The 17017-nt window shown below is 42.5% G+C and overlaps 2 protein-coding genes across 4 annotated transcripts in view; one reads left to right on the top strand and one right to left on the bottom strand.

Annotated features, from left to right (window-relative positions):
- Positions 1 to 1497: 1497 nt before the first annotated feature.
- On the top strand, positions 1498 to 5557 carry phox2a (paired like homeobox 2a). The gene is made up of 3 exons (XM_023961495.1): positions 1498 to 1978; positions 2774 to 2961; positions 3048 to 5557. Exons 1-3 carry the CDS (start codon positions 1756 to 1758, stop codon positions 3534 to 3536), a joined length of 900 nt encoding a protein of 299 aa, XP_023817263.1. The 5' UTR covers positions 1498 to 1755; the 3' UTR covers positions 3537 to 5557.
- An 82-nt stretch (positions 5558 to 5639) lies between these two features.
- inppl1 (inositol polyphosphate phosphatase like 1) overlaps positions 5640 to 17017 on the bottom strand; it is a 35167-nt gene continuing 23789 nt past the window's right edge. For 2 of the 3 annotated variants that reach the window (XM_023961492.1, XM_023961493.1), the window contains exons 15-27: positions 15008 to 15146; positions 14821 to 14920; positions 14291 to 14379; positions 14104 to 14185; positions 12972 to 13061; positions 12731 to 12844; positions 12253 to 12429; positions 10822 to 10977; positions 10654 to 10738; positions 9596 to 9682; positions 8797 to 9523; positions 8032 to 8165; positions 5640 to 7216 (exon numbers count right to left, since the gene is read on the bottom strand). In XM_023961492.1, coding sequence (XP_023817260.1) covers positions 7123 to 7216; positions 8032 to 8165; positions 8797 to 9523; positions 9596 to 9682; positions 10654 to 10738; positions 10822 to 10977; positions 12253 to 12429; positions 12731 to 12844; positions 12972 to 13061; positions 14104 to 14185; positions 14291 to 14379; positions 14821 to 14920; positions 15008 to 15146 — 2074 coding nt within the window. In that variant the 3' untranslated portion in view covers positions 5640 to 7122. The remainder of the gene's footprint in view (positions 7217 to 8031; positions 8166 to 8796; positions 9524 to 9595; positions 9683 to 10653; positions 10739 to 10821; positions 10978 to 12252; positions 12430 to 12730; positions 12845 to 12971; positions 13062 to 14103; positions 14186 to 14290; positions 14380 to 14820; positions 14921 to 15007; positions 15147 to 17017) is intronic. The other variant, XM_023961494.1, reaches the window with a different exon arrangement.

Genomic DNA, 17017 nt, shown 5'->3' with positions numbered 1-17017 from the left:
AACTGTTTAAGTTTCTCGGTAAACTCACCTCTGAACCGAAGCGACGGGAATGAAGGCGCACAGGAGGCTGAGCGGCCTGGGAGCTGACTCTGAGCCCAAAAGGAGAATCTCATTTGGTTTAAAACATGCGTGGGTAACTTCAAGTGACTGTGGGGAAACCTTTTAGATGTTGTGTCCTTTATCCACAGTAAACAGATGTTCTGTAAAACCTCTGTTGATTTGTCAAAAGAAAATGGAAGTGTATATTTTTTAATCTCGAAATGTGGCGTTTATGCGCGACAATAATCCCTGCTATGTGAAATTTGGTGCCATGTTCAGACAGCAGTCCCGCGCCGCCCCGCCGCCTCTCACCAACCACAACCACTGTAAACAAATCTGATTATTACTAAAGTGGGCGAATGCACGCGCGCAAGCACGCGCACGCAGGGTTAATGGCATTAAGGAGCATCATCGCGCGGCCTCCGGTCAGGCAGAGATAAGAGCTCGCATTTGGAACCTTGTTGTGCCATTTTACGCGCGGGCACACAGGCCAAACCAAATTAATTATTTGCGTGCGTACACAACGTAATTTTAGTTTGTGGATTATATTATTCGGTGAAATTTGCTCGCTAATAAAAAGCCCGTTGATTCGATAAACAGGTTACATGAAGCAGTGCTTTTTGTTTTTCAGACAAACACCAGATTTAGACAGAAAGTGATGTCTGCGCGCACCTCTGCATGCGTCTGCGTGCGCCTGCGTGCTCTGATGGCCGTGTGGGATATGACTTATCACATTGCATGACACCGAACAATAAACCTAAACCAATTTCTGGGGCGTCAATGCGTTTATGGGTACCCTGTCGTGGCTGCTCAGTTGTCTCCGCAGCCGCGCGCTTCTCTCTGCAGTCTTATATCAAAGTGACGCTCACTCTGGTGACATCTCAGCAAAAGTGATCGGAATCAAATCACATCTTTTAATCTGAGCAATCAGCGTCACATCTGGATGCTTTGCTGCACATAAAGACTCGAGTGGAGCTTTTGAAGGAGTGCCGCTGTGCAACTCTGGAAATATGGCACAAAAAGACTTTCAATGTGTTTTTGTTCAGTAAAATTCGTTCAAAATGAAGCTTAGCGAATCAGTGTTTTTTTATTTGTGTAATTTGTGTTGTAAAACTTATAAAATAATTAACTTTCACATTTGAAGGCCCTGAGTTCTGTTGTTGTTTAGAGATTGGTGGGAGGAGATGGAGAGATCTCAGAAATAGTGACGTCCGATAAAGGAAACATGCGGATTTTGACTGATTTAAGGGAAGAAATTGGTGCTTTTCAGATTGAAACCCCGCTGACACCTGCGGGATCGTGATGCTGTGGACCCGCGTGGGCGGTGCGGCAAATCTCCAGAAGGAGGAGGAGGGGGCGCGTCCGTTTCCACGCTCATTCACTGGTGCTATTGTCATGGTAACTAGACCACCGCCTCGTCATTGTCTCGCGCCCTGCCAAGTTTATTATAAACACACGGCGCTGTCATACGGAGCGCCAGCGCAGAGCGAGCTGCAGAGCAGGAAGGAGGTGAGAAGTGAGGAGGCGCACGCTCCTGCACACTGAAGGAGGAGACGAAGGAGAGCGGAAGAAAGCGTCTGGATTACTGCTGCAACTGAACCACAAGTTCTTTGGAGGTTCTGGAGAGAAAACCCAGAGAAGGTCCCGGAAGCAGCTGCAGAGCCAGGCTTCACCTCCCCGCGTTCTTTGGACCGGTGCGCGCACCGGCTGACCTCCATGTATAAGATGGATTACTCCTACCTGAACTCCTATGACTCCTGCATGGCGGCTATGGAAGCGTCGGCCTACGCGGACTTCAGCTCCTGCAGCCAGGCCAGCTCCTTCCAGTACAACCCGATCCGAAGCGGGCCGTTCTCCAACCCGGGCTGCACCCCACTCAGCACGGCCAGTTGCACACTGGGAGCCCTGAGGGAGCATCAGCCCACTCCTTACTCCTCAGGTGAGAAGCGTCTCTCCTCACTGCCCAAAACACGGGGGTCTGTTCGTCTCCTGAGGGAGTCCTTCATTTAACCAGAATATGAAGAAAAACGAGAATTTTATTTGATTCAGATTTCAGAAAAAGTATATTTCAATTAAAATGATATTTTTTAAGCCAGGGTGCAATCAGCCACTAATTTATTCACTCTTTTTACATTTTGATTTGTGGGTGATTGCAGCCCTAATTTTAATTCAATGAATTCTGATTTACAATTTATATGTTGTGTTTTTGCACAAAATGTGCGTCTATGTGTGTAAAAATTTGATTTTGCGCGCAAAAATATTTGTTTTATGCTTTTATTTTTTTAATGATGAAAAACTGAAATAAGATTTTTTTTAAAAAGGTGACGCAGACAGCTGAACATGAAGAGGATATATGACCGTATCTTGTTTTCTTTAAAAGAAATACTCGTAAAATTCTGCTTGTCAAAATCTATTCGAAATATTCGGTTTTTAAAGAAAATGTAATTTATCTTTGTTTTTATTTTAAACAAAGCTGTTTAGTTGGCTGACTGGTTATTTTAAATATAATAATAATAATAATAATAATAATAATAATAATAATAATAATAATAATAATAATAATAATTTGATTCAGGCCTTTTTTATGTTTTACTTTATATTTTGATTTTTCCCCCCAGAAAAATGAGAACAAATCAAGAATTAAAATCGGTGGAAATCTTGTTTTCTTTGGTTCCGTTTCGAGGCCTCTGGGTTCTCCCTGGGTTCCTGTCTCATTCCTTCGTTTTCTCCTCAGTTCCATACAAGTTCTTCTCGGATCCTTCGGGTCTGAACGAGAAGAGGAAGCAGCGGCGCATCCGCACCACCTTCACCAGTTCGCAGCTGAAGGAGCTGGAGCGGGTCTTCGCGGAGACGCACTACCCGGACATCTACACCCGGGAGGAGCTGGCGCTCAAGATCGACCTGACCGAGGCCCGCGTGCAGGTTGGACTCGTTCCTCAGATTTTTTTAAGTCATATTCCGTTTTTATTTTGTCCTGTGTGTTTGATGGGACATCTCTGCTCTGGCAGGTGTGGTTCCAGAACAGGCGCGCCAAATTCCGTAAGCAGGAGCGCGCGGCCAACGCTAAAGCCAACAGCTCCGGCGGCGCGACGGGGGGCAGCAGCAGCTCCGGGGGCAAGAAGGCAGGAGAAGCGAGATCTTCATCAGACGACGACGAGTCCAAGGAGTCCACCTGCAGCCCCACGCCCGACAGCACGGCTTCCCTTCCCGGCTCCGCCAACGGAAACCTGGGGAGCCCCGCCAGCCTGAGCCCCAGCCCCGCTCCTACCAACAGCAGCTACGCCAACGCCTCCACCTCCCCGGTTCTGCAAGGGCTGAAAACGCCCAGCTGGTCCAGCCTGGGGCCTTCTAACCCGGCCGTGGCGCAGCCCGCCGCCCAGACGCAGGAGATCCTGAAGGCCTGGCAGCCGGCGGACAGTATGAGCGGGCCCTTCGCCGGAGTCCTGTCCTCCTTCCACAGAAAACCCAACCCCGCCATCAAGAGCAACCTGTTCTGAAGCACAGAGGGGAAGCGCGCAGGAGCTGAGGGACTCTCTCTGAGAGCGGACCTGTCCATAGTGCTGAAACCCCAGCTGCTCCGAGTGGACTCCGCTGAGGATGTGGTCACAGGTGCAGCAGTGCAGACTCCACCTGTACCGCGGCATGCAGCCCCGAGCTCGGTAGAACCCAGAGCCAATCATTCACATCGACGGAAACCTTTCTAGAACAAACAGACTGAATGATTCAGAACCGCAGGCTCCAAAACTCAGACCACCCCTCATATTACATGCAGATCCCCCTCCCCGCACACCCCAGTTCCCATCCGCACTCCCACGCAGCATTGCGGGGCTTCAGAGCAGAAAAACAAACACGCAGCTCCAGTCGTTAAGCCCACAAAGCACAACCAGATCCCAACATGCAGATTTACTCTTAAAAGGGTTGGGGGCAACCCCCCTCAATCCAATTAGTGCAGGAAGATCTAAACCATTGACTGTATACCAGAACTGGACTAAGTGACCCCCCCCCCCCCCCTTCTAAACAGGAAGTGGCTCCAAGAAGCCAAAATCCCAGATTTCTTTTCATTCTATTGGTCTCTGCTACCATTTCAACATGTTTTTGATCATCCTCTTTTTATGAAATTTTCCTGTAGTGTAAGTTACTCAAGTAATAAACTGACCAATCAGATGTCTCAATGAAAGTAGGCGGTCTCACGTCCAACTTTCAAAACATTTGATTGACTGATTTTGTGTAGCCTGCTTTCAAGTGGTAGGGGTGTGGCCTTCCAACAAACTCGCTCTTTATCTGAAGAGCGGTTGCCATAGAAACGATGACCTCAGACTGACTCACAATCACTGACAATTGCGGATAATTTCTAGGTCCAACATGGCGGCAACTGTATTGCAAAAAAAAAAAGACTGAATTGACTTCATTTGGTTGGAGCTGGAAGTAAACCATTTCCTATGGATGACATCACACTCACCGAGTCCAGTGCTTGTATACAGTCAATGGTTGTGTCCCAATTCCCTGACTACTCACTAGTCAGTACACTAGGGGGTTCACCATTTTGTCAGGGTGTCCGATTCCTATTCCAAATTCCAGTGCCCTGGGAATTTCCCAGAAGTCTCTACGAAAAACCAGTGTGCATCGATCCACAATAGATTGACGCATATAGACCACAATGCATTGCTTTTGAACGATTTTACATTTGAAAACTCATAGTCTTTTTAAAATGCTTATAATAATTAGGTTGTTACATCGGTAAATCCATTAAAAATATTAGTGAGCATGGTGTCTGAATCGCTGATACAATCCAGGTTACTGGATAGACACTATATCGTTTTTTAGAAGTTGGGGAGTAGGAATGGAGAGCAGACTTAGTACAGACCCCCAACAGCTCATCCCCCCTACTTTACTGTATCCAGACCCACACGCCAATCATCCACAAGGCTGCATTTTCCCATCATGCCTTTTTTGACACAGAGAACGTTGAGTCTCCGTTTTCTCTTTAGGTGGAGGAAAGGTCAGGGAGTGAATAGTCTGGAGATGACCCTCTAATGCAACTTTCACTGTGCTCAATCCTCAGCTTGTTACTACCCGGACAAATACCAGATCGATCGCTTTTGTTGGGTTCATGATGGATTTTTTTGTTCTTCTTGATGTCAATCATTTTCTTTTCTGCAAAAGTCAAACAGGAAGCAGCTTTTTGTACTTCTGTCCTCTAAACAAAGCTGTCAAAAGCAGACAACTCTGAAGAAACTTAATCAAAATAGGGAAATCTACATGTATTTATTCATATTTTTATTATGTCAGTGAAAAGTGAGAAGCCCACACGTGTTTGATTTACTACAAAATCCTGAGAATGTAAATTCTGTAATTAGTAATATAAATCTTAGGTAGTTTTTTCTTGTTTTTTCATTGTTGCTTTACAAACTTCACTGCAGAGCATCTGTCATGTTCGTGAAAACAGACAGGGGGTTCCAGTGAATGAGAAGGTATAGCACTACTCTGAATATTCTAATAAATCTACATTATGGAGGCACTACATGATGCACAGTTTCTCTATACATCCAAACATTTTTCTAATTCTCTCAGAAAAAAAGAGGTCAGATTAAAAAACAGGGTTGGATCTTAAATTGAACTTTATAATCTTAAGAAATGACATTAGCTTAGTGAAATAGAACATTACACGAAGACAAACAGGAGTGTCACGACGGTAAGTCTTGTTTTCACATCATCTCTGAAAAATAAACCCAAATATGAGTGGGGAGCGAAGCCTTTTCTGTCTGAAGATTATTTGCGCATTTACTCAATTTACGCGAAACTACTTCAGAAAAAAGGAAGCAGAAACGTAAAAGTTTCATACGTCTGACTAAAAAACAATAAATTAATTCAACTCCTGGTTTCAGTCAGTTTTTACTGCAACTTTTAAGATTTCCACTTAAAGGTTTAGTGTGATCTGAAGAAAAACTAAGTAATTTTTAAAGTAAAGAAACATTTTTGAACCAGCCTGGAATTCCATCAAAATCATTTGTTTGTGTAAACAGCACCCCCTGCTGGTGACATCTGTGTATGACAGCCCCATATGCTTCAAATGTTCCCATGACAGAAAAAAACAATCAGGAAATGTTTCTGGTTATGCAACCAAATCAAATTAAGATGATAACACTGGAACCATGTTTTGATAACCAATTACATGATGGCTCATTTAATCTTCAGCACAGTAACCACAGTTTCAGTTTCTTTTGAAATAAAATCAGTAAAAATCGTGAAATGAACCTCAGCAGAAGTGGGCCATGTGAAATCACCACAAACATCGGGTACAACTTGGTGCAGCATTCATAAATCTTCTTGTGGGTTTTATGGCTTATTAGCTGATCGTGTCACAAACATTTTGAAATACATTTAGGACAAACTGAGGGCTGAAATGTACGGTAATAATGAAACACAATCCGGTCGAATGAAACGCCAACATGGAATAATTTGGTTTTTCTCGATATTCCCTTTAACATTTAAAGCATTAATTTATAAATATATGCAGAAACGATCTGCAGACTGTCAACCAAGGACATCCAAGAACAAAAACTAAATAAACAAGAGTTGAGTCGCTTTTCCCCAGTCACAGCTGCTAAAGAGCTCATCTGTTACATAATTCTCAGTCTTTTGATTCCCACTTTTTTTTATTGGGAATAAACCTGAGAAATAGAAAAAGGCAGTGCTGATCAGAGAGAAGAAATGGAGGGGACCTTTACATTATAAAAAAGGGAGAGGAAGAGCGCTCCTATGTTTACTTTGAAAATGATTCCTCCCTCATCAGCTCCTAAAAGGAAATATTCAGTAACATCTGATGGTGCAACGCAGTCAGTTATGTAGTGACGCTTGAACGAAAGCGGGTTTACAATTTAAGTCCACGCCGAGACAGCAACACACATACAGTACAAAAGGGGGGCAGGACGAAGGTTCGGCGAGTGTTTCCGACAGTACAGAGGGAGTGCAATTCCTCCCAAAAGGCACAGTCTGGAATGCGAAGGCGCGTCGCAGCCGGGTTCAGGTCAGCTCCGGCCTTTGTGGCTCCAGATGGTTTTGAATTGGTTTGGCACAGACTTGTTACTTCTGCTGCTGCCTCAGGCTCTCCAGCAGGATCTGCTTGTGGGCGGGGTCCAGGACTCCGGCCTCCTCCAGGTCCTCCTCTGTGATGTCACTGGAAAAGGAAGCAAACGCGAGGATGACCTTCATGGACGAGGATTTTGGGACAAACAGACAGACTGAGCTGATAAAGAGCACACAACTCTTTCTGTGTAATGTCAGCACCATAACGGTTTAATAGGGTTTTTTCTGAAAAAGCTAACTTTCTGATTTCAACAAAGAATGTTAATTTAATTTTTTTTTTTACAGTTTCTGAATATAGTTCTTGCTAAATATTTCTATCAGGTTTAACCCTTCAATACCGAAGCTTTAGCTCTTGTTTTGACATTCTTTCGATTTCCCCAACTCTTCAACTGTTTACGCAATTAAAGACATAATTCCAGCAGATTATAAGGCAGAAATAAGCAGCTTTACGTTGATATGCAACACTTCAGTAGTGAAGTAAATCAATGTAAATCCACTGATTCTGATGCACGAACAGCTTTGCGCCACTATGCTACACCTTGCAGTAATGTGTTGCATTTCGGTGCAAAGTTGATGTGAAAAGTCACATTTCTGCACCTCAGAATCAGCTGGTTCTGAGTTCAGAGGGCGTGCTACTCAGCTGTCATTGGATAATATGCACACTCTTTGAACCCCTGTAACTCTTTGACCGTTTACGCAGTTGACGCAACTCCATCAGCTTTGTGGTTAAGGATGTAAAGTGTTGCAAATCAGCACAAAGCTACTTTTCTCAGCTTTCAGAATCTGCTGGAATTTCGTTAAATGCATTAGCGAGTGAAGAGTTACTGCTATCCAAAGAAGATCAACACTGGAGCTAAATCTCTGGCGTTAAAGGGGTAAAGGTACTTCCGGACCGACTGGATGCACCTGAGGAACTCCAGGTCGTCCCAGCCATTGTGCAGCAGGCCCTGCTCGTACTTTTCCAGGCCCAGCCTCTGCAGCCACTCCCCCACTGACGACTCCCCCACTGACAGAGACGAGCTGCTGCTCCCCCAAAGGGCCTGCGAACATGAAACGCTGGATCAGTCAACCAAACCATGATTTGGAGAAATCCGGAATGTAAACCACGGACAGTAGTGATCTAGTGTGGGAGTGTCCACCCTGACAGTGGGATTGGGAGTTTGACTGTATCAGAGAACTGGATTGAGTGGGACGTCACCCACTGAAAATGGTATCCGTCCGACCAAATGAAGTCAATTCAGTCACCATTTTTTCGTGATACTGACGCCGCCATGCTGGAGCCAGACGTCAGTAAACAGTGAATGGTCTGAGTCGTTTCTATAGGAACCACCATGGCTTATCAGGTGTGAGCTTATTGGAAGTCTACACCACTACCACGTGAAATTGTGCTACATGAAATCTGTCAATCAAAGGTTTCGAATGTTGGACATGGGGGTCAGCCGGCCCCACCTACTTTTATTGAGGCCTCTGATTGGTCATTTTATAACTTAATTAACTTGAATTACAGAAAAAAATATCCTTAAAATGTGTTTTTTTTTTAAAGTATCAAAGCAAAAATGGTACTTCTGACAAACAGAGTGACTGAGTAATAAACTGTTTACTTCTGTACAAGTCTATGGGATGATTAGGAGGATCAAAGTGGAGCGTTTATTAAGCCTTAACGCTGCTCACCTCCTCCGGCATGTCCTCTGCGATGCTTTCCGTGATGGGGTTTCTAGGGGGGAAGGTGCGGCAGGCATCCAGACCCGCCCCCATGGGCTGCCCTCGGAGAGGTGGAGGTGCTGAGGGAGCACGGGGTGGAGGCTGCCCACCAAACTCACTCTCGCTCAGCGTCTTAGCCATCTGCAGCACGGAGCATGACTGGTCATCCAACGCCATCCCCCCACCTCGCCTGAAGCCCTCTCCCAGGGCCAGCGGGCCCCCAGGTGCAGCTGGTGGGATCCTGACTTCAGCCAGATCTGGGTACAGGGGGCGGGGTTTGTTAAATGGGGCCTCCGTTACCATCTCCAGGGCTCCTTTAGGCAGAGGAGGAGGGGGAAAGTCAGGAGGGGGCCGATTCAAAGTGCTCCCAGCACCTCCTCCCTGTGCCCCCGCCACGCAGGAACCTCCATCGTCCTCTGAGGAGCCCTCTTCAGTGATTGTCCGGGCTGGGGGGCCTGCTGCAGCTCTGCGTAAGTGAAGGGGCCCTGAGGGTGCAGCAGGGGGTTTGGTTCGAACTCCTGCTGAGGGTGGGTTGACTTTAGCTGCTGGGGGGTTGCTGGAAGTGGGAGATGGGAGGAGTTCTGGGGAAATAGCTGCAGCGGATTGGTTGGGAACTCCTTCCAGGATGTAGTAGGCGGGATTGTTGAAGCTGTTCTTGCTGATGGAGTCGCCGCCGTCGGGCCCGTCCTGCTTGGGTCTTCCCAAAAACAAAAAACACAAGATCAAAAAGATGGCAACCTTCTCCTTCAGGTAACACTTCTCACTGTACCTTGCTGCGGTTTCCTCCTTGCTGCTTCTCTCCGCCTCCTCACTGACCTTTCCCAGCTCTCCTAGCTGCTTGCGAACCACAGAAGGCCTGAAACACATCAGGAGGAGTTAGGAGGCGGGACAAAAGGAGACATCTGAACATTCAGTTGAAGCAGAAACCCTGCAGGGAGTCCAAGTGCACTTCAACTTTTTTTCTGTTGAGCTGCAGCAAAACAGCCAAACTGTAAACAAACGTCTCTTCTTCTTCTTCTGTCTGGTTGTCATCTATTTACCGAAACTGTCGTCAGCTAAACTTTGAGGATGGATAAACTGTGGAGAACATTTTCAGGATATGTTGTTAAATGATCCCAAGCAACAGAGATGCTTCTGTTTTGTTTACTGCTGAACTGAGACGTTGACAGGAAAACATTTGTGAGTGACATTATTTAAAGTGATAAATACCATTTCTTTGTTTCTATCTGCTATGTATTGTTGATCTCTTGTTCTAAATAAAGGCAGAAATGATGGTAATTAAACAGATATTTTTATTTTCATACATCCATACATACATAAAAAACAAAAATTTAGCAACCATTCAAACATATAGAATAGAAAGAATTGTGGTTTGATCTGTCAATGGTTGATCTTGATTTATAAATCAAATCTATCCCCACTCAATTTAGAATTCCAACTCCCAGATATATACTGGGTAAAGTACAAGTGGTAAAGCAGCAGGGGGTGCTGCAAAACTATATTAAAACTCTAGTGGTGCTCCATGTATGGATGTGTTAATCATTAGATCACATCCTTCTTTGCACTTTTACAGATTGAAAAAATGCTGAGGTTGTAGCGTTTTATTAAGCTCCACTGGATTCATATTAAAGAAAAGATGCAAAAGTACCGAAGATGTGTGACTTTGTCTTCCTCCCTTGTGTTTTTGTCATGCAACAACACCATAAGTGTCACTAGTGTTATTTGTGAGATACCACTTAGTTTAACTCATGCAGTCACACAGAACAAAGTAGTTTCCTTCAACAAAACAGCACTAAGTATCAAAATGAAAGAGAGAAGTTTACTGACTTCACATACTCATGTCCCATTCTGGACACCACTGAAGGTCTCCCTCTAGGTCCTCCCGTCTCATCCTTGTCCACACTGATCCACTCTAAAAGAAGAGAGAGGAGACTCTGAGTGATGGCTGTATTTGATCGAGCTCGTCATCCAAACATGACAGGACTTTAGTTTTACCGTAAAGTCGCTCCCTGGTTCCCATTCTCTCTGATGGGACTCTGACCCTCATAGACCCCCTGATATTTCCAGTTTCCTCACCGCGGTGAGACAGATACGTGTGGAACTGCTGTGCCGTGCTGCCGATCATTGACTTAAGAGCCAAAACACACTCTCCTATAGACAGGAACAGAAGCAAACGTAAGGTGACCTTTTTCTTGACGTAGAGCCTTAGTGACTTACACCTGTATAGTAGGTTGACCCGTATGGGTGCTGTGAGTTTTTGGGATGTTCAGGCCATGGAGAGTCATAAAGAGGAGTGGCTTAAGATATGTTCACACCAAATGCAGTTTGCACGCCAGTGGCTTCCATCTTCAATCTTAGGTCAAAGTACAGACGCGGCGTGTTTGGAGCGTTGGGTGTGGTGTGGCAGTCTGGCAGCATTGCTTTCAGGCAGCATGGTGCCCCCAGAGTTCAAAATCTGCATTCGCATTAACCAATCAAGTGTTGATGACGTGATTAGTGGGTGGCCCAAAACCAACATGGAGGACAATCTGATACCACACCAGTCTTAAGAGCAGTTGTGACTAAGGCCAAATCCAAATTGCTTCCCTATCCCTATTGCTCCAACTGAAGTGCATTTGGAGCTTTAGTGGTGTCAAAAAAAATTTTTTTAAGGGGGAGCCGTTGTGACTCCAGCACATTTCTTCATGTGGGTGTGCTCTGGAGCATGAAATTTACATTTTACATTACATTACATTTTATAGTTATAAAATCTATGTTGTTAAACATTTTCCGAGCGTTGGCAACTGTGAGCTAACGTAGATGACCGGCGACTATTGATGACATCATTGAGAGGTAGGAATGTCCGGATTTGAAGACATTGGTTCCCACTCCAATCCTTAACTACTAAAAAACTATATAGTGCGGGATTATGTAGTGCCCTGAATTTTAAAGCAATTCGAACACCTTGCTCACTCCTTTTTTATTTTTTTTAACAGCGAATATAATGTCATCGATTTTATGAAGTCAAAATCTAATTAAAACAAGCGTTTTGTGACTATTCTTTAAGTCCACTGTCTTCTGAAGATAAAAACGTTGATGGTTTATCAAAAAAATACACTTTTTTTGGTAAAAAATGTTCCGACGCAATGCATTGTGGTCTATATTCGCCGATCTAGTGAGCATCGATGCACACTGGTTTTTCGCAGAGACTTCTGGGAAATTCCCAGGGCACTCGATTTGGGAATTGTAGATTCGGACAGCACTACAAAATGGCGAACGCACAATATAGTGCACTATGTAGGGGTTAGGGTGGTAATTCAGACATATCCATTCTATTTTTTGTAACTCCCCGCTTGGAGGGCTAAATGTAGGGGGAGGGAGAAGCTGTAGGGGTAAGGAATGGATTATGATTCGGCCAGAGAGTTTAATCCGGGAGGGTCTGGGTACCGTAGGACTCGTATCCATCCACTGACTTCACCGTCAGCAGCAGGTGCTGGTCCTGCAGGTACTCGATCTCTGACAGAAGAGGCTTGAGGGTTGTTAGCTGCTTGTTGGACCAGCCCACTCGCAGGAAGTTGATGTTGTCGCTGTTCTGAGTGTCGTTCTCATAACTCTTCTTGAACTCTGCAACACAGGTGGAGGAGTGCAGAGAAGAAAGCACACGTGGGAGGAAAAAGGGAGAAAGGAGAGGTTTCATCACATTACACTTAAAAGCACATGGAGGATGGGGGAGGAGCATGCAGCACTGGATTCTAACTTTAAGGCATACTGACTTTCTGACATGGGAAGGATTGGACAGGAAAGGATAAAACAGGTAGAAGCAGAGAGTTCATTACATTCTCTGGAGAACATAACATTTTTTTGTATTTTTGTTTGCCTGGCAGCAGGAATAAGTCCTTGATCGAAGAAGTGAGGCCAGCCTTACCCTCCAAACAAGTAGAGTAGAACTCAATGAAGAATTTAGTCCTGCTTGCCGTCTTCACTATGGCCTCGATGCACTCAAACTCAATGTACGCTTGCTCTGAAGACTTTGGCAGACCTACAGATAAAATAAAGTTAATTGTTATTGTAATATTTTAGAAACTAAAACCAAAATAAGTAGGAACAGAAAAAACACGGCAGGTAAGGGTGTAAATCAAGTATTTTTGAAGATGTGTGACGTTCACCTTTCTTGGAGACAAACTGGGAGGTCACTCCAACCTCAAACGTTGCAAAAACAGGGGAATGATCACTGGTCACTATATCATCTGTACAGCCTGGGAAAAGGAGATGACTGACTTTAGTGTGCACACAAGTTTACTTTAACTAGGAATGTCCCGATCTGATCACATGATTGGCCTGATTGTGTAGTTCTAGACTCGAACAGAATAGGACGTTGTATTCCGATCAGGGATCGGATATTTATTTTATTTTCATTATTATGATCAGCGCTATAAATTTTAAGCTTGTTATAACATTTAAATACGTAAGTCTGGAAGCGGACAAAAACAGTTTGTTAAAGTTAGCAAGATATTCTCAGATTTGGGCTTCAGGGTTCAATAAATCTTAAAAACTTTTTAGAAAACAAGTGTCTATATTGGTTTGTCTTAGCACAAACAACAACCTACCAAAAAAAGTTTAACATTTGTTTTTAAGGACAATTTGTTTGTTTTTTATATGATTTAAAAGCGTAAATTGAAATTTTTGACAACAAATGGCTTCACTCAACCACTAACTATGAGTGGAAAAAAACTTTTTGTGCCATCATTCATATTCTATGAAAAATGATCAAGAAATCATAATTTCTTGCTTCATATTCAACTTTTTAGCTTCTTTTATATTAAAATCTTTTCATTGTCACAATAATTTCACAATAAAACTAAATCTGTGCAAAACAACATTTTGAGTAGTAAATTGACTGTTTTTTGTTTTTTTTTACATTTTAGAAATCAAAAGACAAAAATCAAAAGTGTATACAAATAATAAATATATAAAAATATAAAAAAAGAAATAAAGCATAGACAAAGTCAAAATATGAAAACTGAATTAAAAAAAACGGGTGAAGCTCCTTATTACGTATCATAGCCCTTGTTATGTTTGTTTTAAAGCGAAAATGTCAAAGATAAAAACCTTTTTAAAAACCTACATTTAAATTTTGAATGAAAACTATAATTTTGGAAGGCCAGCATCATTGTAAATGACCTGATTAGTAAACTCTCTAGTGAGTTCAAAGACTACTGAGGGTTATCTAATGTGAGACAGTGACTGTATGCAGCCACATGTCCTGATTATAAAGAGAAGAAGGGCTCTCCATCTCACCATAGGAGTTGCAGACCATGTGTGTTTCTGGGTAGGACTTCCAGAGGATCCTGTCACACCAGGATGGAACATTAGTCCTCATCTGCATCAGACGAAAACCCAGACCGAACAAGAATGACCGGGGTGACTCACGGAAAGAGGAAACGGGGAGTTTTTTTCCAGCGTGTGTCTTAAGTGATCAACTCACCCCTGTGGCCTTCTGCTTCTGCCAGACGTACGTGTCTCTGGAGCCCCGCTCATATCTGTAGGTGGGTGGGAAGGAGATCTCCTCCTCCGCTACGAGAAAAGAATTTACTTTTAGTTTTTCAGTGCAAAATATTGTTTTTCTTATTTTAAGGAATAGAACAGAATAGAATAGCACCAACTACCTTGTGCAAAAAGACTGCAAAAATAAGACATATAAAACAAGTAACAAAATATTTTAAAAAGCTACAAGATATCTCAAAGACAATTTTGACATCTTTTTAAAAATACATTTTATTTCTTTAATAAATAAATACAAGGGATTCTTTTTCCTGCAAGCACAGGAAACCTGTGGTTAGGTTGAACTGCTGAGCAGGTGCTTTTGAGAGTCACATGTTTATGAAACCACTAGGAAATGTATTTAAAGAAATGTTGAGTTTTCTTAGATAATATTTCCCTACATTAAATTCCCTGTAGTACCTCTAAATATACTCTGGTTCAAGACAGAGGAAGTGAGACGTAAGACCTACTGACCGAAGCGTAAAAAGACTTTATTCTTCTCCCGCTCCAGGTTCAGCTGGTCTACTTTAAGGAGCGGCTCAAACTCCTTCCTGTTAATATAGTTTAAAATTTCCTGCAGAGTAAACACAAAGCAAACCGGATCAGTAAACAGATGGGGTTGGATCCAGGCTTTGGTTTGAGCTCGACCTGTATCACCTACCTGTATGTCCATGTCCAGCCGGTAGTTGAGGTCTCCCAGCCAGAACAGATGTGTGAAGCGCAGTGAGATGTCAAAGGAGCTTAGCTGTTTGTCTCCCAGAGACAGCAGCCGCAGGATATCAAGGTAGTTCTGGTTCCTCCTTAAAAGGGAAAAAGTTGAGTGTGCTTCAGATAACAAGAACAAACGTAGAAACCAAGTACTGTTCCTTTGTATATTGCAGGGTTTACGTACGATTATAAATGTTTCATGGCTGTAAAACCCCTCAATGCACACTTCATACACTTTTCTATGACAAACTTTAACGCTTTTCTCTCTTGTTTAAACTCTCAAAGTTCAAACCTTCATAGAAACAAAAAACCAGGATGAAAGAATAAATATAAATATCTGATCATAATCAAACAATTTATGTCACTGCAGCAAACTGAACGGATTCTGCGCAGAAGAAGCAGATTGACAAAGTCAAAAGCCAATCAGGACACAGAACACAGTGGGCTGTAAAAGAAAAAAGAACATGCAAAATTGCACAGAAAAAAGCAATAGGTAAACTGCAATATAGTGAGGCAACATTATATTATAAAACTTTTGTTGTTGCGTTATCTTGTGAGGATAAACAGATTTTAACATCTGGAAGTAGGGATGCACCAAAATGAAAATTTGTGGTTGAAGCCAAAGAAAAATTAAAACTCTTGGCCAAATACAGAATAGTAATCAAATATCAAACGTGAAGGTTGAGTTTTTCCTTTTTGAAACCTTCCATACCGTATTTAACAGACAGTAAGTCACTCTGGACTATATGCTGTAGCAGTCAAAAAAAGCATAATAATAGAAAAATCGTATAGAAGTCACACTTTAACAATTAAAGATGCTATTCATGCTCCAAATTCATGTCCTCTGTCTCTCTTTCGACACGCGTCAAATTTGCTGCTCGACACCTTTCCAAAAATATTTTCATGACTTTGCTGCTTACGCCACATGTGGGAGGAGCTACCACCAAAGGTTATTAGCCTCAGTCGGAAACACTCACTATACAGTGCATGGAAGGCATGAATGATGTTCAGAGATCAAGTTTATTTATTTTGAAACATGTTGGCAATCACATCTCAATGTCTGTGTTCATTAGATCATCCAGAGACTCTCCCAGTACGGTGGGCAGGAGCTGTGTCTGAATGACGGCCGCTTTCAGCAGTACTTCTGTCTCTATGTGACCTAGTTTGACCATTTGCTGCCCCACATTAAACTGAAGAGGGAAAAAAATATAAGATTAAAAGTAGAGGATGTTTTTATTGATGTCTCGATGAAGATTCAAAAAATATCTTAAAGTTCATGAGGAGAACGATCAGATTCTCCTCCATGATGATCAGACTAAGTGGTGCTGCTTCTTCTTCTTCTGTGTTGTTAGTAGCAAATACTAATACACACACACCTATAGTACTCTCTAGAAATTGTGAGTGGGAAAATAGCGAAAACATGAGCCAATTTATTTAAAAAAAAAATCAAATATAGGTCACATCTAAGTTTAAGTTGTACCCCCGGCCAAATTATGCAAAACACAAAGAAACAAAAAAAAGGCGACTTATTCACTGAAAGATAAATGACCTAGGATACATTTTAGCTATGATTTTCAAATATCACTTGATATTTTTTGTTGCCAAATATTCAGTTCATCCCTATCTGGAAGTATATGTTCTTGTAAAATAATTTTTTTTTAGTCTCCTATCGTTTTTTCCCTTTTCTTTGTCTAAATCTCCTTAGTGCACATATGTCAAACTCAAGGCCCGGGGGCCAAATGTGGCCCTCCATGTCATTTTATGTGGCCCTCGAGAGCATAAAAGTTTTTGATTTCTTAAAATAAAAAATAAAAATTGATGTGTATATATATATATATATATATATATATATATATATATATATATATATATATATATATATATATATATATATATATATATATATATATATATATATATATATATATAGGGGGAATCTGCCTTGAAATATCAGATTGGGCAA

This window comes from Oryzias latipes, chromosome 13 (genome assembly GCF_002234675.1).
Source record: "Oryzias latipes chromosome 13, ASM223467v1".
Taxonomy (NCBI): domain Eukaryota; kingdom Metazoa; phylum Chordata; class Actinopteri; order Beloniformes; family Adrianichthyidae; genus Oryzias; species Oryzias latipes.
This window is presented reverse-complemented; position numbering and strand designations above follow the sequence as displayed.